This window comes from Pagrus pagrus (assembly GCF_965226575.1).
Source record: "Pagrus pagrus genome assembly, chromosome: 4".
Taxonomy (NCBI): Eukaryota; Metazoa; Chordata; class Actinopteri; order Spariformes; family Sparidae; genus Pagrus; species Pagrus pagrus.
This window is the reverse complement of record NC_140188.1, coordinates 29,757,560-29,781,558: the sequence shown is the minus strand read 5'-3', so window position 1 is coordinate 29,781,558 and position 23,999 is coordinate 29,757,560. Positions and strand designations below refer to the sequence as shown.

General features: G+C 42.9%; 1 protein-coding gene across 2 annotated transcripts in view; it reads right to left on the bottom strand.

The window, feature by feature from the left end:
* Positions 1–1,801: 1,801 nt before the first annotated feature.
* Positions 1,802–23,999, bottom strand: part of ubash3bb (ubiquitin associated and SH3 domain containing Bb) — a 44,327-nt gene continuing 22,129 nt past the window's right edge. The window contains exons 2-14 of one of the 2 annotated variants that reach the window (XM_084351469.1): positions 13,053–13,106; positions 12,245–12,431; positions 10,654–10,852; positions 10,117–10,286; positions 9,787–9,995; positions 9,101–9,245; positions 8,674–8,800; positions 8,465–8,584; positions 8,269–8,361; positions 7,968–8,112; positions 7,644–7,750; positions 7,443–7,552; positions 1,802–5,659 (exon numbers count right to left, since the gene is read on the bottom strand). In XM_084351469.1, the coding sequence (XP_084207595.1) occupies positions 5,522–5,659; positions 7,443–7,552; positions 7,644–7,750; positions 7,968–8,112; positions 8,269–8,361; positions 8,465–8,584; positions 8,674–8,800; positions 9,101–9,245; positions 9,787–9,995; positions 10,117–10,286; positions 10,654–10,852; positions 12,245–12,431; positions 13,053–13,106 (1,804 nt within the window). In that variant the 3' untranslated portion in view covers positions 1,802–5,521. The remainder of the gene's footprint in view (positions 5,660–7,442; positions 7,553–7,643; positions 7,751–7,967; positions 8,113–8,268; positions 8,362–8,464; positions 8,585–8,673; positions 8,801–9,100; positions 9,246–9,786; positions 9,996–10,116; positions 10,287–10,653; positions 10,853–12,244; positions 12,432–13,052; positions 13,107–23,999) is intronic. The other variant, XM_084351470.1, reaches the window with a different exon arrangement.

The following is a 23,999-nucleotide window of genomic DNA, read 5'->3' as shown; positions in this document are numbered from 1 at the left end:
TCTATAATTATGAGATCTTTATCTCCTCAGTATGAGACATATAGATGTGCTGATATCTTCTTTTCACCATTGAGACATATGGATGTCATAATTAAGAGATACAGAAGTCAAAGAGAATATATACTTTGGTGAATGCAGTGCACACTTCTGTACTTCATCCACAGCATTCAGAGTTTTAGCAGTTTACACTTTTTTGTATATATTCAGAGAATGAAAACAGTTGTATTTGCTGTCATGCTGTGCTCCTCATATCAAACTGAAGGGTTTCCAAAAGCAATACATCTTCTACCTTAATGAAACGAAGGCAAACGTCTTGAATGCCATCGTTCATCTTCCTTTAGCTTCTGTCAAAGTGCCATCTGAGTTAATGTATCTGCCTTACATAGAACAATGCCTGTTTAGATCTTCATTCTGTATCAGGTTACCCACTGTACAGTCAGGGTGATGCATATCATATTGAATTTCCTGTATTGTATATTATACTTAATTTAAACCTCCTGAGACAATGAGAGATAACGTTAGCCATATTTGTTTTTCAGCTTTAATGTCTGTCTGTCTGAACGTAGACTGTTCCTCTGTTTAGATTCTTTATCTCAGTGCTCATATTGCTGTTAATGACAAAATATCGAGTTGGTATCAACACGTGTCTTTGTTTCTCTGTGAACATCACGTCAAATTAAAGCTCTGATGTCAACAAACGTCAGTAAAGTTTTTGTCCTGTGTGGTATCATCATCATCTATCAGCAGACAGCTCACACACTTTACAGTGGATTTACACAGAGGAACACTGTAAGTGTTCATCCTCAGTAATACAACCACATACAGCTAACATGTAGTCTACGACTAGCAGCTGCAGTCAGGCACCAGTGTTTAGAGCTGCTAATGTCTGTGTGCTAACATGCTGCTGTTTAGCAGGTGCAAAGCATGTGTATATTGTATATATCACAATATTGTCTACAGTAGTGTGTACAGTGTATAGTGTGTATATGCATTTTATTTTTAAACTCTGGTAAACCTGCTAAAGATTGTCACTTGTAGACGAGTATGTTTGTGGACATGATGGATGGGCCTGCTAACAGGAAACAGCAGACAGCAGCACATCACAGACCTTTGAAATGCTTTTTTAGATTCAACCATAAATTCATACATTTATTCAGGCTGTATTGATTTTTATATTTTATCCAAAACACGCTTTATAACTTGGACTAGAGCTTCCTCAGTCAAAACAATTTTTGATTTATTTATTTTTTTTGTCTGTACTTTTTTCAAGTTCCGCAGCGTTGGGAGACTTTTGTTTTACTCGTCCCTCTCCTACGCTCCTGGCTCATGAAATAGATGTGCAAACTATTGCTCTGTTTTTATTCTTTCTTTATTTTGCCCAAAACGCAACATTCATGAAAATGTATGCAACAAATTTCAATGAATGCGTAAGTTAAGAGCAGCCGCTAAAGAGCCAGTCAGTACATGTTAATAAAGTCAATGCAAACAGTTTGACTGTAACTTATAATGAAGAAACGCAGTAAATGCAGCCGTATCAAACTGATGGAACATACAGGAAGTTCAGCTCCTTTGGGAAAAAGCCAGATTATTGCTCTGATAGTCTCATTCAGTCAGTCTCAGTCACTGTTTGCTTACATATTTACTATCATTTCTCTTTAAATGTGTATTTAAATATAAAGAAGCAGCCACTTCAATGACAACAACAGTCCTTCAGCTAAAACAACCTCAGTGTAAGACACAGAACTAACTCGGCTGACTTTACGTTAGCCTCATTCTGGATTCACTCACCAAACACAACAGGAACAGGATGTCCAGGTTTATTGGGTCTGTACTGCTTTACATGATTTGCTGTGCCGCTTTGCACGACTGTTGTTTTATAATGTTATTGCTGCAGAGAAATTATGCTTTTATTTCATGTTCAATCAGAATGAAACCACAAATCATATGATGACATGTTGCTTTCTCATGAAAATCTTGGAGCTTTGTCCTTCAGAAACCCAACGCTCCACAACACAAAATCAAATGAAGTCACAGCTCCTCATAAATTACAAATCAACACACACTGGTTTCTAAAGAAGTAGCTCCAAGTTAAAAGCTGCACACATTTGATATGCTAGACAATAAATAAAGGAACAACATGGCTTCTTCCTGTTTCTGTCTCATGGCTCTCCTCTCCAGTTGCTTCACTCCACAAATGAATGATTCATTTGATAGAAACACAACATGTTCTGCTCCAGGACGCTGCACAAACCTTTCACATTTCTGTAGCAACACAGCAATACGGCCATTTCGCTGGGTCAAACAATACTACCGGTGATGGTTTGCACATCACAGAGACGATGGTGAGCATTCAATCAAATGTTGGTTTCCAATGTGCCTCCCTGAAGGTGAGGATCCTGAACGGCAGCTGTTTCCTTCACTAACAGGAAGATTTGTTTCAATCATGCTTCAGTGAGGAGATCCAGTTAGGAGCTAATCAACTTGAGATGCAGTTACTGAATTAAGGGTGTGTTCACATGGCTTGTTATCTCCTCATGTCATTATTTACATATAAAGCACATGGTAGCCTGAAGTGCTCACAATGTTCTTGCAGACCGTTTGATCAGAAGGTTGATATCAGACTGTTTCTCACCAGGACACGCTGTTGGTATGACTGGGCTCTGACAAGTGTTGTCACTTCTTCATCAAACTTTTGCAAAAGATGATTTTTTAATCAAGCACCATTTTCATTCATGTTACTTGTTGCGGTCTTCTCAGCAAAATTCACACAGCGGACATTTTCCTCTGACATCATGGTCGGGGCTGGAAGCTCAAATGTTACACTGTCGTCTGTAAAATCCTATAAAGGTGAAGAATCTGACAAATCGTTATCATTTCACTGAGGGGCATCGGGCCAAATATCAAACTAAAACACCTTGTTGTGACATATTAAGTGACACATTAGGGGTTAAGAAAGGCAGCTTGTATCTCACAATTTATCTTTAATCTGTTGGCTGAAGTGACTCCAGAACTCTGTCAGTGAAACAAATACAGGATCTGATGAGTCGTGATGGACGCTCCCCGTTACAACAGAACTGGTGTAAGTTGATAAGATCGGTGACTTTTGGGGTAAAACCTTGCTGAAACGTGACTTAAATGTTATGAGAGAATTGTATTGACGAATAGAAAGCACCTGCTGTCAGAGACAGACAGATGTATTATTTCTCCAAGCGATGAAATATCTCTGAAAAGAAATGAGAAGGATTCATAAATGAGGCTCTGATGAGAACTGTTTTCTGATAAGTTCAAAACATGCAACTTTTAGGATTTCTTAACGAGCTCCACGCGTGACGTGCAACCGAGCGAACTTTGCGACGCAGCTCACAGCGTCCTCTTCTGTAGCTACGAGTCAGTTCATCAGGAGACATCGCTTTAATTCAACACAGTCACTCAATGAAACATTTCAAAGCTGCATATATGTGTTTTAAATGCAGTCAACACCTGAGATACAGAGCAGAAGTTCATGCATGCTGTTGAAAGTGATGATGCTCTTTTTTTAAATACTTTTTTGCTCGTAACATCTGAAAGAAAAGTTTACAAATAAATAAAAAAAATGCAACTGGAAGACTTTTGTTAAAATAGGATTATTTACAGCTACTCTGAACCTAAAACAACATTAACAACATTTCACACACTAAAAATGTGCTGGACCAGAATCAAGAAGCTACAGTATGATTGTCGATAGTGCAGGTTGTGCTGATTTCAGTTTTACAGACACGACATGTACAAGACACCGCTGTACGGGGTCTGCTACATGTGGCACCGAATCAGAGGAACATGTGGGGCCACATTGTGTGGGGAGCATCAGGAGAGTCCCCGGTGAGGACCTGAAGCCAGCGCTGATGTGTTTCCCCTCAGACACTGAAGAGCAGACAAAGGGATCTGTTGTTGTCTCGGTCAGGAGCCCCGTGCTTCGAGCTGAGCACAGTCCACATGTGTACTTCTTCACATGAACGGTGCTGCTGGCGTCTGTGCAGGAACGCTCCACTGTCATCACAAATCCTCGACTGTCCCAGTCAACTTTGTGAAATAAGCACAAACTCAAATGGAAATCAGATGTTGTGGACACAAATGATCCAAACATTTTGTTAAGACTGACCCAGAATCAACCTGCAGCTGCCTCCTTCTAACACAGCGAGGCCTCGTCCACACGTACACAGGTAGTTTTTAAAACGGTCTCTGTCCACACGACACAGGGAATATTATCTGTCCACATGACACTGACGCAGCTGAAAAGGTAAATGACGAGGCCATTCACACGGGAAGCAGACTGCATATTCTGTTTGGTTGCTTAGTTACAGAAAAGCGAGGCAGGAAAACGTGACTGCTCACCACACAATCGTATTATTACTGTCCCACTGTGTCCTTTTAAATATAATGTCGAACAATATAACATCCATTCAGTCGAAGTACAAACTCAAATACTTCACAACACTGATGAGGCCACTGAACCACTTCACCCTGGCTGGAGTTTCCAACAGCTCAAAAGTTTCCAGTGAGCTGAAACTCTGTTTACATGTGCATGAGGCCAAAACTCAGAGAAAGCGCTTCATTGGAACAAATACCTGTGTACGTTTGGACACTCTGCCGACCTCTGAGGCCTGATGGTTCATTACACACCAGGAAATAAAAGTCTTGGATGGACGAGGGATGGAGACACACTTTGTTTTCAGATGATCTCCTGTGTAAGAGCTGACACAGCACAGTACAGCTGGTTCAACATGCAACATTTCTCATGTTTGCATAATGTTAATGCTGTGTACACATCTACAGTCCATTAATTGTAATCCATTACATCTGAGTAGCTCTACACCTGTCAGTAACGACGATGATGATGATGACATCTGGATGCACTGCTCGCTGTGGTGGACCCAGCTAATGATTAACGGTAACTCAACGTTTAGGCAAGTAAACCAGTTTGAGTTTAGTGATGTTCAGCTTCTATTCAGGGAGCTAAAAACCTTTTAGACATTTTCTCAGTGAAAATAAACTTCAAAATAAAAGCTGAGTCATCCTGAGTCAGTGGAAAATAAGGGAAGGCAGCTAAACTTGCACACTTTTCCTTTCTATCACATATATTACCTACTGTCGCCCACTGTTGGTGCAAATGATTTTCAGAGCACACTGTTATAAAACATGCTTATTTCACAACATTTCCTGAGACTGAAGTGAGCGGCTGGATTTCAGTGAGCGCTCTCCCACACAGCGCAGCGAACACCCACTCACCCTCATTCTTACAGGAAACACAATAATACAATGAAATCTGAGTGTGGCCTCAGAGGGATGCATTCAGTTCGCCGGCAACCATTCACCGGCTGGGCCTCGGCTCCTCATGTTCAAGCGGGAAGCTTCTTCACCCGTCACTGCTGACCCAGCAGCTGTGTGGAGAGGCTGACGGAGAAAGGTTTCAGTATTGTGGGGGCGCTGCCGTCTGTGGGAGGACAGTGTGATCGGGTTCTGTGGAGTTCGGATCAGACGGACGTCATTCTTGCAGGAGCGTCTCCCTCCAGTCGAAGCTGTGGTTTGGTCCGTGTGTGAGGGGGAGGATGGGAGGGTCCACTAGCTGCCACACCCCCGTGTCTCCCTGCTCCTCACAGGAGCAGAAGCCCAGGTAGGGGATCTATGGACCGAGCAGAGCAAAAGTATTTTTGAAAGAAATTCAAGGAAATGACTCATTCTTTGTGGATGAGAGAAGGTTTGAGATACGTGCGACAGGCCAGGGCTGACAGCAACAACGTGATTGTGTTTTTGTAAAGGTGAACTGGACTCTGTTCTGTATTTAAGCCCCTGACATCATGTGCATGGAGCTGTGCTGCTCGCTGGAGGCTCATTTGACGTTTTGCACTCTGCAGCCATCTTGTGGTACAAATAACAACTTAGTAACAACTTAGTTTCATCGTTTGAAAGTGATGATAGAGGCTTCATTTAGATTCACATATTGTCCAACTCTGAGTTACTTTTTTACTTGTTTTTTGTGAATGGATTTTTTTTCATGTAATGTTTTTTTAATATTTATATGTACATAAAGTATTTCCCCCAAAATTAAATGTAGTGGGGGTGGAAGAGCCTCTTTTTGAGGTCAGCGTAAATACAAAAGGTACTGCTTTCTCCTAAACAACTGAAGTAGCTGGAGACTTGTCTTAAATCAGAAAAAAACAACCAATTCTGTTTAGCAGAATGCTGCAACACTGTGAAGCTCCAGAGATGTTTTATGGACTACAAAACTCCCCCTGACTTTCCATCAGCATGGAGGGAGGAGATAATGACTGAGTTTTACTGAGTGTTCCTTTACGTACTTCAATCTCATGATACTATCGTGAAACATTTCTGCTACTCCAATACATTTACCCGACAGCTTTAGCTGATTCATATAATAATATAAAACATGTCGTACAGTTCAGTGAATGAAGTCCTAAATGTCTTGTTTTCTTATAAACACTGAGACAAATCTGAGCCAGTGTAGCAGGAATATCTCTGCCTGGTTTCAAAAAGGAGATAGATAGATAGATTGGAGATATTGCAGCTACTTTCAGAAAGAGAGCATGCCAGCTGATGGAGGAGCCACAGACGGCTCTGACTGGTTTACTGCTGAACGCTAGTTAGTTTAGTCCACCAACGTGAACTAACGACCGGCAACCAGCAAGTCCAACAGAGCCCCTCTGAAGACAAACAGCTAAATACTTCCTTAGAACATATTTTTCATTTAATTATGACACATTGAACACATGAAAACGTGAAAAGGAAATGTAAATGTGTACTTCACTTCATTTCGTCGATTTGATTTTAATTTAGTCAGTTCAGATCTTCCATAGACGCGTCTGAAGTGTCAGAATGAAAAAGAAACTGGGACTTTTGGTTTGTCAGAGAACATGCAGACGAACACTAAAGGCTCACTGACCCGAGTGACAACAGCTTCCCACTAATGAGCAACCCAACAAAGAAGTGTTATCTAAAGAGGAAGTTTAGTCTGGTCGGCCTCCACAAACACCACAAACATGACGCCGCTATGAGCGAGCAAGAACAAGTTTACCAAGTTTAGTCAGAGAGATGGGAGCGGACATGCTGGACTGAATGTACTATGTGCTGACAGTCACTGTGAGTTACACAATGTTTGTGTTGCACTACAGTCATTCACAGCGGAGGAGCAGACAGACTGCTGTGTCTTCAGTGTGTTTCTCTTTCATTCTCTACAAACACCTTCCACTGTCAGGATGTCAGTCTGCTGCTCAGGTGCATCAAAACTAAACTGCTGTGTTTTAAGTGCATATAATCATGTTTGTGCACATCTAGCCACGATGGTTGGAGGGAGAGGAGCTGAGGAAACCAGATGGAATTAATAATGGATGGATGTAGAGAAGGAAAAAAGTTGGACTGGATCAAACAAAGATATGCAGTGAACAGACCTTTCGGACTACTTGGACGAAGTCCTTGGCGCTCTGTGGGCTGCGGCCCTGCAGCTGGCGTGTGCAGGCCTCTAAGGAAGACGCGTGGGCTACAATCAGCACGTTGTTTCCTACGCAGGGTGGAAACAAGGCAGGATGCAACATCAGCAGTGGACAAACAAGAAGGTAAAAGTTCACCTGCTCTCCTGCTGCGTCTCTTACCAGTGTTTTTGCAGTCTGACATGATATCTTTGGTCACTTGGTAGCTCCGGCTCATGTAGTTCTCATAGGATTCAGACACAGTGAGCTTACTGATGGGGATCAGAGGTCTGTATGAAGACAGAGACAAACAGTATGAGAAAACCTACGGAAGTTGCCGGCAAACTGTGAACTAAAAACATGAGACAGTACCATCAACTGGCTTTTCTGCTACACAACACCGACAGATCATTTGTAAAAGTAGATGACAGGTCCATTTACATGACTTATGACTCACATTAAATGCACTGATTGCACAAAGTGTATTTTGCGAGTTGTCTGCTTCACCTGTACGTTGTGTCCACACTGAAGTGGGCTGCAGCCAGGTCAGTGGGAGGTATCCATGCAGGCAGAGAGCTCCCAGAAACCCACTTGGTCCATTCAAAAAGCCCCGGCTCCACTCGCACCTTCAGCTTCCCGTCCTGCTGCAGACCTGGTGATACAAACACGAGTCGTCAGAGCTCAGCTAATATAAAAAAATAAGAACACATGGGTCCTTCTTACCAGCTTTCATCTCAGTTTAATTCATTTGTTTCAATCTAACATGATGATATTTCTCCTGAGCTGTGATCCAGGAGACTCTTCTTACCTCTCAGGATGTTCTGTGCAGTCTGAACACATCGCAGGGAGGGAGAGCAGTACACAAAGTCTATCACTGTGTTACTCTCTAACAGGGCCTCACCTGGAAGAGCACACACACATATATATATATGTATACATGTACAAAATGCAACAACAACACCTACGCTGGTAGTACATCATTCAGGTCCATACTGGTGACGCACCAACTACTCGAGCCTGTGTGGATCCAAACACAGTGATCGGAGCGTCCATGTCATAATCTCTCTTGTCTCCCCACAGCGGCAAACTGGGAGGCATGTTGAGATTGGATCGAACATATCTGCCTGCAGAACAACCAGATCACAGGACAGTCAAGCAGTGAAACCAAGGACTATTTCTTACTTATTCCTGTTTTCTACCTCTGACTCCTCACCTTTACTGTCAGAGCAGAGGGAGAGCCAGTGTTTCCCAAACACCACGTCCATCCTCTCACCGTGCCGACACACAAAAAGTGTTCTCTTCGGCTGCCGAGAGTGACCGGCGCTGATCCGCAGGACCTGCTGGAGATAAAAGCAGCCGAAGTTACAAGAGAATGACAGGACATGTTGTGCTTCCTTATACAGAGACAGCATGAACAGGCTGAATACATGTGGGCCCAGGATAGAGCTGTGAGGGAGTCTGAAGGTGACAGGAAAACTGACCTGGAACTACGTGTAAGTAAGGATTTAAACAAGTTCAGTGCTGTAACCTTAGTACCAACACACTGCTTCAAAAGGAAGTCACGGTCCAATTCTAATACATCTTTTTAGACACTGTTTATGATATTTGAGAGTAATTCTCGGGCATGAACACTAATCTACCTGCATGGGATGGCAGATGAGACTGAGGGTGGGCATGTCTCCAGGACTGGTGTTCTCGGGGCGTCGGCTGTCCAGCAGTCCATCAAACATCCCTCTGTCCTTACTGGTCCTGTCACTGGGCCCACAGCTGAAGAACGAGTGGGAGCTGCGGCGGACGAGGAGGACAGACATCAGGTACGCACAAACAAAACAAGTCGTTTCTTCCACGTAGTTTTCTTACATTAACTCGACAGCTTGTCATGTCTTCGCCTGCTCTTACATCATGAATTATCAGGGAGCTGAAAGAATGTCATGTTCAACCTGAAAACAGACTGAGGGAGCATCTTTAAATATTTGAAAATAAAAGTTTGTTTTAATCTATTGTGCAAAAAAATAAATCATACGCCTGCACTCTCTCAGAATATTACAGGCTTAATATATTCTCTAATAAACATTTTTCTAAGACACCTCAGAGCAACACTAACTCACTGTGGCTGGGATTTCCAGATATTTTAAGATACAGGCAATCTGTCCCTGACTACATCTAACCGTACCATGAGCACAGCGCTGCCACAACATAAAACTGAAAACTGACACTAAGGAAATGTAAAGCTGCAACATAAAGAAATATAAAGTTTCAACATATCCGTGGCGACTTTGTGTGTTAGAGTATAAGAAAAAGAAATAAGAGAGTGTGCAGTACTGACCCGTGGAAGACCCAGGTGTCCGACTCATCGGCCAGACTGACGTAGTTCTCAGGCAGTAGGCCAGACAGCCCGGAGGCCAGCGAGGTCCCATACACCCAGCCCTCACTGGTGCTGCTCTGATCCACTGGGGACATGAAGACAAAATCACCAGGAACCAGCTCCAGCTCGTCCTCGTTCTGGGGTGTGTAGGGGTACATGACCCTCAGGGTCTGCAGAGGCACGACAAGTAACCACTCAGCTGATTACATCCACAACACATGAGCATGTGTCAATCTGTGTTGATGCTATTGCTTAATAAATACACAGCACTGTATGTGACCTCAGACCCACCTCATGGTTTGCAAAACGAATGTCCCGGGAGAACAGGACAGCCAGCCAATCACAACCGAGCTTGACTTCAATGCCCTTGGCCAGTTTCTCCAGCGATGGGAGGTGGTTGGTGGGGAAGTTGTAGGCCAGAGTTACATGGAGCTGCTTCTTATGAGGCTCCACATGGACCTCTGGATGAGACAGGACTTTATTTTACACAGTGCAGTATGTCGCGTCGAACATATTCTGACATTCTGACCGACAATGCACAAATTTCCACGTAAGGTTTGAACGCCACACTCTTATCTGCCTCTATACCATCAGGGTTAGAAATCTAACACCGCGGCTCTGAGCTGATTTGGCACTTAGCTGCCTGACAGACTGTTTGGCAGTCGGTCTCACGTTGGCCTGTGTTTAAAAAGACTTACAGCGACAGATTGAGTGAGTGCTTTAATAACTCAGCAGGACCAACATCACATCCTGCCACAGCTGCTCCCAAACATTACACGCTGAATATGATGAACTGATGCTGACAAACTCTTAGCTCGTGGTTCCTACCTGCCTTCCTGGCGGCCTCTGTCGCGAAGTCGGCCGCAAACTGCTTGAGGATGTCGGCCACCTGCTCCTCAACAAAAAGGCCGATGAAGTTGGAGGACGTGTAGAGCTCGAGAGGCAGCGGGCTGGGGAATCGGCCCCGCCACTGCTGGACGGTGGCCAGGAGGGCCTCGCACAGAGCTTCTGCTTTGTGGTCTGCACACTGTTTGGAAAGATGAAGAGCGATGGGAATGGAGAGTTAAGATCTCCTCAGACATGGAACGTACAATTTCTTGCTTTATCTGAATGTCAGAGAGCCGTTGATCTGACAGAAAGACAAAGGTAAGTTTGTTATACATTCATTTAGACGTGATGGGACAAACATGTACCACAGGGTGATATTCTGGTGGTATGTTTGACAACTGTTGTGTGTGGAGAGCTGCTGCTCAGCTGATCAGAGCCTCCAGCTCTGGAGGAGAGTTGTTGCAGATCCAGACCTTCTGGAGGAATAAACACCTGGAGTCACATCAGATTCTGCTCTGATCCGGTGCTGTTCACTGACGGGAGGAGAGCTCCGAGATTACTTTGTAACTTTTGGTGCTAAAAAGTGGATTTATCTTCCCTCCTGTTTATCAACCTGACTGCTGCAGTGATCTTCGGAGGTGACCTCCATTGTCGGGTGTTTATGTTCCGTAATGTTGACTGTTGACTGGAGCTGGAGGGGAAATGTGCTTTACTTCATTAACATTATGTTACAGCCTAAGTGTGGGCTGTTGATCACTAGCTTATGGCAAATGTACAGTAAAGTGATCTGGCTGTTTGGGGCGAATAAACACAATGATCACACAAGTGCAGGTAGGTGGTGAACATACCATTAAACAACCACCACTGCTGATGAAAAATCTACCTGATGTGACTCAGACGAGCTCATGTTTTAAAGTTTTTTTTTATTCAGTCTCGTTCTCAGACTTCCCCCCTCACTCCCCGACTCTCTCCAGTTACAGCGACAGGCGACCAAATGAAACGCATCGTTCCCTTGAGTTTGAACAGCTCAACAACATGTAGAACAAAGGCGGAGTTGTTTTTAGATACTTTAATGCAGAATTCTTACATGTGACATCTTTAAGGAGTGGTCCCTGATCTGTTTGTGTAGTGCATGTGCACGAGGAGGCACATGCGTGTGCACGAGAAGGCACATGCATGCGAGTAATTAGCATAATTGGCTGCAGGTTTCAGGCTGTTCCACTGACTGACACTTGGTGACAGGAGGTCCGCTCACGATGTAAACAAAGCAAGATTTAAAAGGGTTAAAGTTCTGGCTTTGCAAATGTTTCATATGGAAACTCACTAAACACACAGATTAGTAACAGGGAGTGTAAATATAAGTATGTTCTCAGGGTGCCTTTAAGTTTGCACTTGACATCTATTCCCATTTGCTCACATACTGTATATAAAGCACCTGCTGGATACTACTAATCATAAATAATAGAGGAAACATCAGCTGGATTCTCTTCTTCATGTTGTGTTTAATGCACCCTATATTTTTTTTTTTATAAAAAAAAAAAAATAACATTTACATAAACCTGAACAGGATCAGTTCAACTCTCCAACTCACCATGAAGAACTGGCAGAGGGTGATGTGAGGAAAAATGTTGTGGGCTTTGTTTTTTCCACAGGTGACCCGGCTCTGCTGCCAGAAGTGTGAGAGCTGGTTCTGCAGAGGTCCGCTGGGTCGCAGGTAGAGGACAAACTCCCTGGGCAGAGGGTCGTCCAGGAACGGGTCATCCACATGGGAAAAGAGCCTGAGGCGGGGGGGAGGTGAATAAAGTTGCAGGTCTACTGTGCTGCCATGACAGTGTTAACAAGATGCCTTGTAACTAATGCTTATATCGATTCATCTGTCAAGTATTTCTCTGGATGAATTGTTTAGTTGTTTGATCTATAACATGTCAGCAAATTGTGAAAAAATCCCAAGATGACGCCCGCAAATGTTTCTGCCAGCAACACAAAGATGTTCAAGGAGCTGAACTCATAGAGGAGCAACAGAACCAGAACATAGAATCAGAGTCAGTGTCAATCAATACAATAGTTGACGACCAATCCATGTATTGTTGCAGCTCTTATTTGGTCTGCAGTCATTTTTGTTGACAGATGCCACTATATTCATGTTCTGTGTTGAGCAGGGCTGACCCTACAGTGTGTGGTGAACAGCACTGTCTGCTGCTCACACATGTTCAGTGAATTTGGATTCACTTTTTTTTTTGATGTAGTAATTATTTCATTTGTCGCAATTATCCACAAAATACAGAAGTAAGAAACTGCCTATTGAACCCTGTTGACACCTCTGAACAGCAGAGGGCAGTGTAACACATGCTCTGCCTGTCTTGTGATGTGTATATGTGAGCGTTGTTGTTTTAACTCACCAGTCACATGCTGCCTGCACACTCCGACCTCCTGTTGACACCAGGGCCTTCAGCCTGTGAAAGAACACAACATGGGAGGAAATTAAATGATGTCCTCAACAACGCCGAGATGTTCACCGACATGTCACTGCTCTGCTCTGTGAGATGGGTGCAGCAGCAGTGCAAGAATAGTCAGTGCAAGCAGTGACCTCTGTGTGTGAATGAGCCCGAGCAGCAGAGGAACACACTCTTGTTCTCTGTGCAGTAGTTTGTATCCTCGGGAGTTTTCCGGCTGCAGATGGCAAATAAAAGTGTTGTGCATCCACACACCTGTGTGGAAACTGTGACTCTGTAAACAGTTAGAGATTCAACTGAGGGCCTTACAGGAAAAGGAAATAATGTGGAAAAGGTTGAAAGTTGTTGACTGAACAGAAGTGCCGGGGGAGCTGGGTACAAACAATGTCAGTGGAAAAAGAAAACTGGTGAATTATTCAGCGTTTTCCTGGTTCGACTGGCTGAAGCCAACATCTAAACAGAATTACAGCAGATGTGGAAATATATTTTCTCCTCACTAGTCGGAGCTAAGAGAAGACTGGCAGTGGTGGAAGTAACAAAGTATTTTTTCTGTCTAAAATGACATGAAAATTGTATTTCTGGCTATGTGAGACTAGATATGGCTTGAATGCCACACCTGTCAGCCTCCAGTGAAATCAGCTGTTCCAACATTTAATGTTACAACAGGACTGCAAAGAATCGACATCAGCCCGTACTTACTAACCCTCTGGCCAGAGTCATGTGTGGATTTCATGTAGTGGAGAATTACTTTATAAAAAAAATATCTCTGATGAAACGTTAAGTCTCTCTTAGTCTACATTGAAAACATGACATTATATAAAGTCTGTGGTTCATGTATGGCTGCTGTATCTCTAATGTTAAGGTACAGCAGATACCTGTCTGTCAGTTTGTTGACTTCAGATTAAGAGGATTTAGATATTTTCAGCAGAAGTGGCCTCAGATGATGATGACTGACTCAGAGTAACCTCCGTGCAAAATGGCGACTTCCTCCCCCGTGTGGTCGGCAACAATCGGTTTATATGATTTGTTTAATAGTCTGTAAAAGGTCCTGTCGGTCGACCTCTAGTGCTGAGCAGTACATTGATATGATATGATGATCATGACGTGAGACTATATATGGTCATTCTGTGGTGATATGACACAAGTGTTGTCTTCTCCTGGTTTTAGAGGCTCATTACAGTAATTATTACTGTTCTACTTGTTCTAATACTTGTCTTTACTTCGTCCCACTTAGTCATTATATCCACATTACTGATGATTATTGATTAGAAATGTTATTGAAAGTACCAACAGTCCCCACAGTATTGTCAAAATATCGACATTGAGGTAATATAAGATTTTTTTGGCCATTCCTATGACTGGAAAAGCATTTATGAAGAGCTTTAGAGGAGATCTGTGAGTGATGCTTCTACTGCAATAAGTGTAGACTGATTTATTAACTTCAGTCAATACAAACATCACATCAGACTGTGTAGAATTCATTTACAGCTGCTGTCATTGATTTTGATCTCGGGGAGCAAACAGTGGCCTGTTCACACGTGTAGGTAACTGATCTGGAGTTGTATTTTTATGTCCTACTTATCAACAAAGTTATTAACCGAGTCCAATATTTACTCTTTTTGTAACTCTGTCTTCATGTGAGCTGTTCAGACAGCCGCCGTAGCTCAGAACTGGCTTCTACTTTTGTTCTTACAGAAAACATTTGGACTGTTGAGCGCAGGAAGCTCTCAGGTCTGATCATTACCATTAGTATCATTACCATGTGAGTGGAGGTCAGACCAATAATAATATCTACCAATGTGTTGTAATGCCACTGAATTATACAGAAGGGCATTTTAATAATTCAACAATTATAACCACATGTATTTCAGATCCACACTCCGACTCTGTTCATGCTCGGTTGGACACATTTTACTTGGAACCGTGCACAAATGTGCCATGGCTTCAGGCCAGATGATGTCATCTGTGGGTCGGTGCATGGACTGTACTTACAAACATCTCTGTCTCACATCTCTGGTGGATTGCCACAACGTTTCATACAGTATGGTAACTGTAGCAGATGCATCTTGGATTCGTGTTACAACAGCAGCCTTCAGTCACAGTTTCTGTTTTGTTTTCCAATGAAATGTCCCCATTTCCAGGTAACAACCTTTCTCTGAGGCAGGATATTTTTTTATCTCTCTTTCCACTCCCACTTTCTGATCTGAAAGGTCAGAGTGCAACCATGAGTAATTGAAAATGTCTGTCACAACCAGGATCTGGGAAAGACAAAATGTGAGTCAAGCAGAGTTACTGACTGGGAGCAGAACCAAATGGATCACAAGTCAGAGGAAGCGTCAGTCCCTTGAAGGAGGATGATACGTAGCCTGCGTAGGCAGCAGACGTAAGCATCGACTCCTCTCACGAGAAGGAATCTAATGACTCCTCTTAACCACACCTACGGACTCACAGTTACTGGTGAAAGAGGTGTTCACCGTTTCAAGTGTGTTACTTCTCCTCCTCACTGTGCTCGTGAAGATGTTCTGCTCTGAGCTTCATGTCTGCTGTCTCTGGCTGAATAAGTTCTGATCAACAAGTCACCCGACGAGTTCAGTGTGAATGCTGAACGAGCAGCTTTCTGGTTTGAATGAAGATGTTGAAATCCTGATTACACAAAACCAACGAGGGGGTTTAATTCTTTTTACAGTTTGTGCTGCATTAACAGAGATCAAAGAGCGCTTTCAAAGAAAGAAGCTGAGAGACGAGTGATTTATCTGCTCGTCCTTACCTCAGCAGCACCTGGAGGCTGGGCCGATCAGCAGATCAGATGATTCATATAAGAATCTAATTAGCTGACGCTCAGAAGATAAGAGCTCCTGCATGCTAATGTGCTTCTCATCTCTGGGGAGCAAAGCGAGCAGCTTCGGCACGCCATCACATGTTGTTCCTGTGGGGTGGGATGGGTGCAGGTGTGTGTCTGTGTGTCGGCACACATACTGTTTGTGCTGACCATGTGTGAGGATTAGATTATTACAGCTCTTTGAAGGTGGCTGCTTGGACTGAAGACCAATGATTTCTCATCTTGTGTGCCAGTAATGTCTTTTTTTTTATCATGACGGAGGGATTCAGGGTTTTCACTGTTTTTAATCACGTCAGGGAGAAAAACTGAAGTGTGCTGTCACAACAAAATGACTGTTGCTGTTTAATACTTTGCGACAATGGATAATATTACTTACCATTAATCATATAAATATGTGTAATGCAGAAAATGATCACCCAGCTCAAACATATTGTCAGAGTCTCACGGCAGTCCTGCTTCCAGGAGCAGCTACATGCTTTCTGCTAATAGCTCTGATAAAATACAAGTTTCCTGCCCAGCAACACACAGCAGACCAACAAAGATAGCTACTAGCTGATGAAGTTTAGCAGCTAAGCAGCCAGATGTTTTTCTCAGGAGATGGTGATGAGATAAAATTTTAGAAGTGTGAAGTGCCAAACGGGTCTGACCTTTACATTCTCTCTGCCTGACCTGTGAAACTAGGATTTAAACATTACACTTCATTCTTTCTTCACTTTGTTTATTAGTTTTAATGATTGCAAAAGAAAGAAGAAAGTTATTAAACACATTAATAAGTCAGTTATACTGAGGCGTGTGTTCTTCTGCACCGTAGGGCCAAAACAAAACTGCTGATGCAGCTTTAAACAGTCAATTTTAACCGACTGTGCCCTTTAATAATTTGCTCATATATTCATGCTGTGTATATTAAAAACATGCTTTCATATTAATTATTTAAAATGGTATGATTAGACATATTTATCTGCTCTATTTATTGCTGATATATTCTCAGTGCAGTAACTGTCTTTAGTGTTCCCACTGCAGCATTCAGTCCTGTCTACATGTGTTCATTTCAGTGCTGTGGCGTCCTGTTGGTAGTAATTGTAATATTGTAAAAAAAATAAAAATAAAAAAAATTAATACACAATACATTGTTGAATGGGGAACGGTGGAAATAGCAGGAAGTTAAAAGAGGCGAGCGCGTTGTGGATTCAGCCTTTTGCCTAGACATTATTCATTGTCAGGTCAGAGACCTTCATGAGACACTCAGCCCTCCACAGTGAGCTGGCTCCAGTCGCTCAGCTGAATATGATGGTATGTGTCACATCAGCAGAGGGGCCGACCTGATTCTTTTCACACCGCTCTTGTTTTAGAAGGTCAAAGCAACACTTGGTCCACACGCATGATGCAAGTCATGTAAACCAAAAGAAGACAGCCCCACACTTTTCTCTGAAGCCTCACCACAGTGAGCTCCATCAGCAGCAGTCGTGACCACAGAGACGGTCTCTGTCTTCAGAGGCAGCTCATGGTGTCCCACAGCTGGAGACCTACATACCATCGAACATGTGTGAGAGAGAATCGGAAAGAAGGAAGAGGTTGAAGGAAGGACCTTAAAACACACACACCCACACACCCACACATACCCCCAGCCCCACACACACACACACACACACACACAGTAAATGAAGCCAGAGATAAAGGAGCCCCAGGCTTACATTCAGCATTAGTGACGAGCTGATATGTGACTGAGAGAGGCTTCAAAACCAGGACAAAGATATGAAAAGGAGAAGTGGGTCCTGTGACACATATGATATATAATGTGTCACCATGTTAGTCAGAGCATCACTAACTGTAAAAACTCACTTTAGTTTGTTCACGTCATAAATGTGAAGAAGTCTGTACGTGTCGTCCACTCTGCTGGAAGGTGACGGTCTTGTTCCTGAACGACAGCATTTTCCACCATGTAGATAAAGTGTCACCACACATCCATCAGTCTGACATTATGACCACAGTACAGAGGCCGTCAGTCAGTCATAGCAGACCCGGCTATTCTTTGGTTCCTTGTTTGTCATGACAAATGCACAGCTCAACAGTAAAGATACTGCACAGATGTGAAAAGCTGCTGTCAGGCTTCAGAGGACCGAGTCCTTCACAAAGAAATCCACAGTCGAGAAGCATTAAACAGCTTCAACGCATCGTCCTATAGACGAGCGAGAGAGACGTAATGTTACAGTCTGCTCACATACAGCCAATAAGAAGTGATTCATACGTAAACTGCTACAGATAAACTACATAGAGCCCCTTTAACATACCAATACGAAAGACATAGGAAGTAGTCAGCCACATTTTCATACCCATCACCCTTCTGTGAACTGAAAGTGATTCACATCCGTCCAGGCTTCAGTTTCCCTGAATTCTTGAAACTACTGAAAGCTGTTTTGTTAAGCTTTTGTCTAAAGTTTGTGTTCCATCATCAGTGATACCTGCCTGTGTTTTACCAGGTATCGGATCAGAACAGAAATCAGTGGTATCGCACATCACTACTAGAAGTGAGACGCTGCTTTTGCCACTTTTACTCCGTCTGAAATCAAAGACCAGCATCATCATTGTGTGATACTGTATGCGTGCCTGCCACAGTGTTAAGCTTGACAGGAGCAGCGACAGGAGCTAAGGGTGGCGAGGGTTAGCAAACAGTCAGCAGTGACTCAGTCTGATCAAGTACAGTGAAGGGTTAATCTTCCCTCTGGAACACCTGAAGTCGACTCGAGTTGGATTAGGTGAGCATGTAGTTTCATGTCGATGACGAGATGGAGACAGGCCAAGCAATGAGCTGCTGCACCATAGACAGATAATTACACCATTTTTTAGAGCATTAGACGATGACTAGAAAATTCAACAACAAAATATTCTCATAATGATAAAGGTATGACCCGTCCATCGCCGCCCACATCCAGGAGTCACCAGTGTGGTTTAGGGTGTTAACACACACGCTGTTGAGTCAAATCAGACCGAATCTGCTGACACCTGCCAAACTGAACATGTCAGTAAAAGGTAATCCTGAAGCTCCGAGGCTTCACCACACTAACAAACTGCATTTACAACATGTAGGATGTGTACAATCTTCGTTTATGACTCCACACTCAGACAGACTCAAATGTGTGAAAAACACTTGAATGATTCTCAGGACCTCTGGGACGAAGCGAACACGAGTCACAACTGGATACTTGTGGCTGGCACTATCCGCTGTTATGTCTGCTGGAAAGCAAACACTGCATTCCACGGTAAGACCCTCACATGTGGTGGCAGCGGTGTCTCAGTGTGCAGATGCCTCGCTGCACCGAGACCTGTTCGACTCTCAACCGCCTCGTGATTCTGCTCTGCACGAGACAAGCCTGCAGAATCACACTGGGCATTAAGCTCACAGGCTGAACGACACAGGTTCACACAGCGTGGCAATAATCCAAACAGCTAGAAATTCTACATCAGTCCAAAGTCCAACTCCAAAATCCAGAGCTTGTATGAGCAACTCCTGCTCGGAGCGAACACACGTCAGTATGCTGAGGGGTATTTATGTTGAGGACGGAGCCAAAATTCCTCCACAACACTGTGAGCAGCTACTTCTGTTAGTGTTCAGAGGCACTTACTGCTGCTGAATGTGGTGTAACCAGGCATCACTTTATCACACAGGGACACGTGCTGTTGTATAACCTGCCTCGATTAATAAATCGTCTAAGGACCAATGGTGCAAAGCATACTTCAAATCACATTTAGTGGTTCTCCGTTTTGCTACTGATGCTCTAAGAAACCTCTACTGAGTAAAAATACAGACGACCACAAGGACGAGCAGCTCTGACCTGCAGGTGGATATAATGTGATGGATGAAACAGCCACTCAAGCAAAGTCACCAGGATAAAATGCTGCACTGAACATTTCTGCAAACCACTGATACATTTGTACACATCATGGGCTACATACCATATTTATACTTCAACAACACTTCACAGTACGCGTTTATGACCTGACTTTAATATGAGGAGGTGGAGAGGACGGTGGTGAAGTCACAGGCAACAAGGCAGCAAGCCAGTGACGGCTGTTTGAGACCGCGTTTAAGGAAATGTCAGGACAACTTCCAGCCGAGTTTGTGGAGACAGAAGACAGATGTGTTTGATGGGAGGTCGGGACATCTCCAGATGTGTTTAATCCAAAACGTGATCTTTTCCTCACCAAGTGGTGTTTGTGACTGAACCGACCAGGGAATAAGAAAAGCATCTTCACAAGATGCAACGTGAAAAAAAATGTAAAGTTTCAACATATCTGTGGTTTTGCTGAAAATACAGTGCCAACATTTATTCAGGTGATTGTGTCGGGCAGAGATTTCCTGACTTTTACTTTAGATTCTGATGTAGTTTCCTTCTTTACAACCAGAGTTGTTCAGGGCGTCATGTAGCTGAGTGACCTTTGCTCCGCATGTTTGATGGGTTATTTCAGGACTACCTGCAGCGTTGTGTCGGGGATTCACCAGCTCTACTGCAACAAACAGGGTTAGTTGGTACCTAGATTTGAAGTGACTCTTTTTCTTTTAGTACCTGTTCCTGAATCATGACTTAAAAATAACCAGAGCAGAAAAAAACTGACAGAATGTATATTTTTGGATTCCCCTTGACAACTCACATTTCCTTTTCGTGCTGTTGCCTCTCAGGGTTTCCATAGCTGTGGGTAGCTGTTTCATAAGGCGAGTCCTGAGCTGAGTCAAACATGTCGATTAGAGGCTCGTGGGGACTGAAGGAGGATCCCTTGTAAGCACTCCTCTTCTGGAGCAAACTCATTTCAGTTTGAAGAAATCAAACGTAGTGTGTTCAGAGAGCTGGTGGTGGAGCGGCCTGGCCTGAGGTTTCCTGATTAAAGCGGGGGAGAGATCCGTTTGGTCTGCTGGGAGCAGAGCTGCCGCACCAAAGTCTCAAAGGCCGGCTGCTCACCACTCCCTCCGTCTCTCATGATGACAGTGCAACCGTGCACAGCCCTCAGCCCCGAACGCTCGGCTCAGTCGCATGCTGCAGAAGTCATTCACAGCATAACATCAGGCTGTCCACAGAAAAATCCTCAGAACCATCATTTCTCTGGTTTGTACAGAAACTGGTTCTGTGAAAAGCACCGGAGGAACGCTTACAGATTTCAATAACATGATTTAGAAAAGCCACCAGTTTGGCTGAGTGCTTCTCTGTGTTAGAGGTCAAATCCTGTTTCCAAAACTCCACTTTTACTATAAACTGTAGCTACAAATTATGGAGCAGGAAATGACAGACCAACACGAGACACAGCAGAGCAAAATGAGCTAGCTTTGACGCTAACGTCAACTGATCAGTGTAGTCTTCTAAGACAACTAATACTGTTGACAGCACATCTTCATGTTAAATTCCAACACTTTTTTTATTCTGTGTTAGCACGACAAAGTCTCCTGAACAGGACGGTTCTGGTAATCCGTCATCAGATCCGGTCAGACGAGAAGATTAAGATCAATTTTATCTAATGACAAATGATCTTAGTGTAAGGACTGACAGCAGGGAGAGACTGCTGCTGTAACCCAGAGACAACCATCAGTCCCCCCAGTGCTACAACGCCGAAGAGGCAGAAAGCAAAGTCTCTTTTTCTTTCATTTTCATATTTTTTTCATTCAGTTAGATGTTGGAATATATTTTTCTGTAAATGTGATTTCCTTACATGAAGGTCTAATACTGTAAGTCTTCTCCCAACTGCCACACATGTCATGTCTGCAGATATATCAGATATATACTCAATTATTTATGTTGTGTATTTACACATTTATTCATCTATTTGTTATTCATTTGCCTCAAATAGTGAAAGCTGAAGAGTCTGATACACACAGTGGTTATATCTACTGTAATCAAACCAAAGCTCATCCATTAAAGGCCAACAACAGTAGAGCTGAATCAGTTAGTCAAATAAAAGATTAATCAATCAACAGAATCAGTAACAATTCTGATAATTATTGACTATGTTTAGCCGTGTTTTAAGTAAAAAATAAAAGAATAAAGGTGTTAGTTGTTGACCTCCAGTTTTCTATGATAGTAAACTGGATATCTTTGTGTTTTGTAGTGTTAGTCTGACATGATGGAAACTGTGATGAGCGTTCTGAACGGTTACTTACGATTCTTAGACTGAAAGATTAATCGACAAAGTAACTGGCAGATGAATGGATAGTGAAAATAATCCCCAGTATCAGCAGTGAATATCAGAATGGTATTAAACGGCCAGTATCGGCTCCACTCCCTGCGTCCCCATGATAAAACCACTGCTGCACAGCTGTTTCACTGCTGCGCAGTCCCAACAAAAGCTCTTAGAGTTTCTCCACCTGCGAGCAGACGGAGCAGTGTGGGCTGAGAGCTGACCCAATAAAAGCTCTTTGTAGGGAAATGTCCCTGGATGATGATTTTTCCTCATCAGTAAAGAAAATAGTCAAACTAAAAACAGTCTGTTGAGAGCTGCGCTGGTTTTCTTCAACCTCACATCGAGGACGTTTCCCCCTGGAGTCACACTCAAACACCACATTACAGCAGACATTAAAGTCATGTTCTAGATGAGGAATAGTTCTGCTTTTTGTAAAAATGTATACTGTGACATGCAATAGCTCCTTATTAACACATGCAGAGTCAATCCTTCATCTTAAAGGCTTTTGTTGTGAGAAACCACTTGCTCACTCTCGCCCACAGACATGTGAAAGCAAGTTTTCCAACCGTAGAGAGTCCTGTGTTAACTGCTCGCCTCACAGAGACAGGAAGAGAAACAGACAAGGCAGCGAGCAACACGCCCACGCAACACAACACAGCTCAGGCCTGTACATCACACAGCACTAATGTTTAACTCTGAGTACATGACACCACGGCCTGACACACAGCAGCTTTTCAGAATAAACAAGACACATTGATGTGAACAGGGCTACAAGCTTTACACTGAAAGACACAGGAAGTGGGCTCCGAGGTTAGACTGTTAAAAAAAAGCCTTCTCTCAATATTTTAAGTTTAACGTCTCCATGTACTCAGAAAGTGTTCATACATAATTATACATAATGCTTGTTTGCTATGTAGGATGACTGTAGACATGTGTAGCTTGTAGTAGCTGTACTGTATACGACCCAAATATACTGTCTGTGTCTGAATTTTGAGTGTGGACATACATTCAGTATATAGTGTCCTGGAAAACTCAGTCATTGGAACATAAAAAATATTGTCCATGGCCTTTTGGCTAGCCTGGTTGTCATTTGGCTAATGCAGTTTGCTACCATCCTTAAAGATTGCATGGAGAACATAATATGTTACAAACAGTAACTACTATATGTCAAGAAACTTGACATTAAAGAGCTATATATATATTTCATATATATCATATCAAACATTTATTTGCTGCTGCTACAAAGTTTCTCACACTCGACAAGAGGATCCTCTTATTTTCTTCCTCTTTACATATCATTTGAAATGTTTACATCAGAATTGGAGGGCCAGCACTCAAACTTCACAGCACGGACAACAGTACGAGGATCCCACAGTCCCGTCACTGGCTCACTATATTTGCAAACTTTATCTCATAAAAAATTGAACAGCAAAAACATTATAATTTTAAGTTTTAAGTTATTATTTTTGGAAAGCCAAACTGAACCTTACAGCAGGTAAACCTTGGCCCACCAGCCACCCACCCTGGTTTACATGTTTAAAGTTTTACATAATAACACGCTGGAAACTGCTGATGGATTATTTGTTCGACATTTTAATAGCTTGAATGATTAACCTTCTACTACATGAAATGATATTTCCATTGGTTTTTCACTCACACATCAGGTATTCTGCATCTGATTACTGCGACCATCATGGAGCTAAACCCAGAGCACCAGGTTACCTTTGTACCCACATCTTCAGTCATTTACTTTCCACATGACTCGTAACCCCCAAAATGTTCCAGAGGAAATCAATTGTGACTACGTTTAGTGTCCTTCTGTCAATCACATGTGTCATACAGACCTACATATCTAAAATAAAACCTAAAATCAGAAAGGGTTATAAACTACT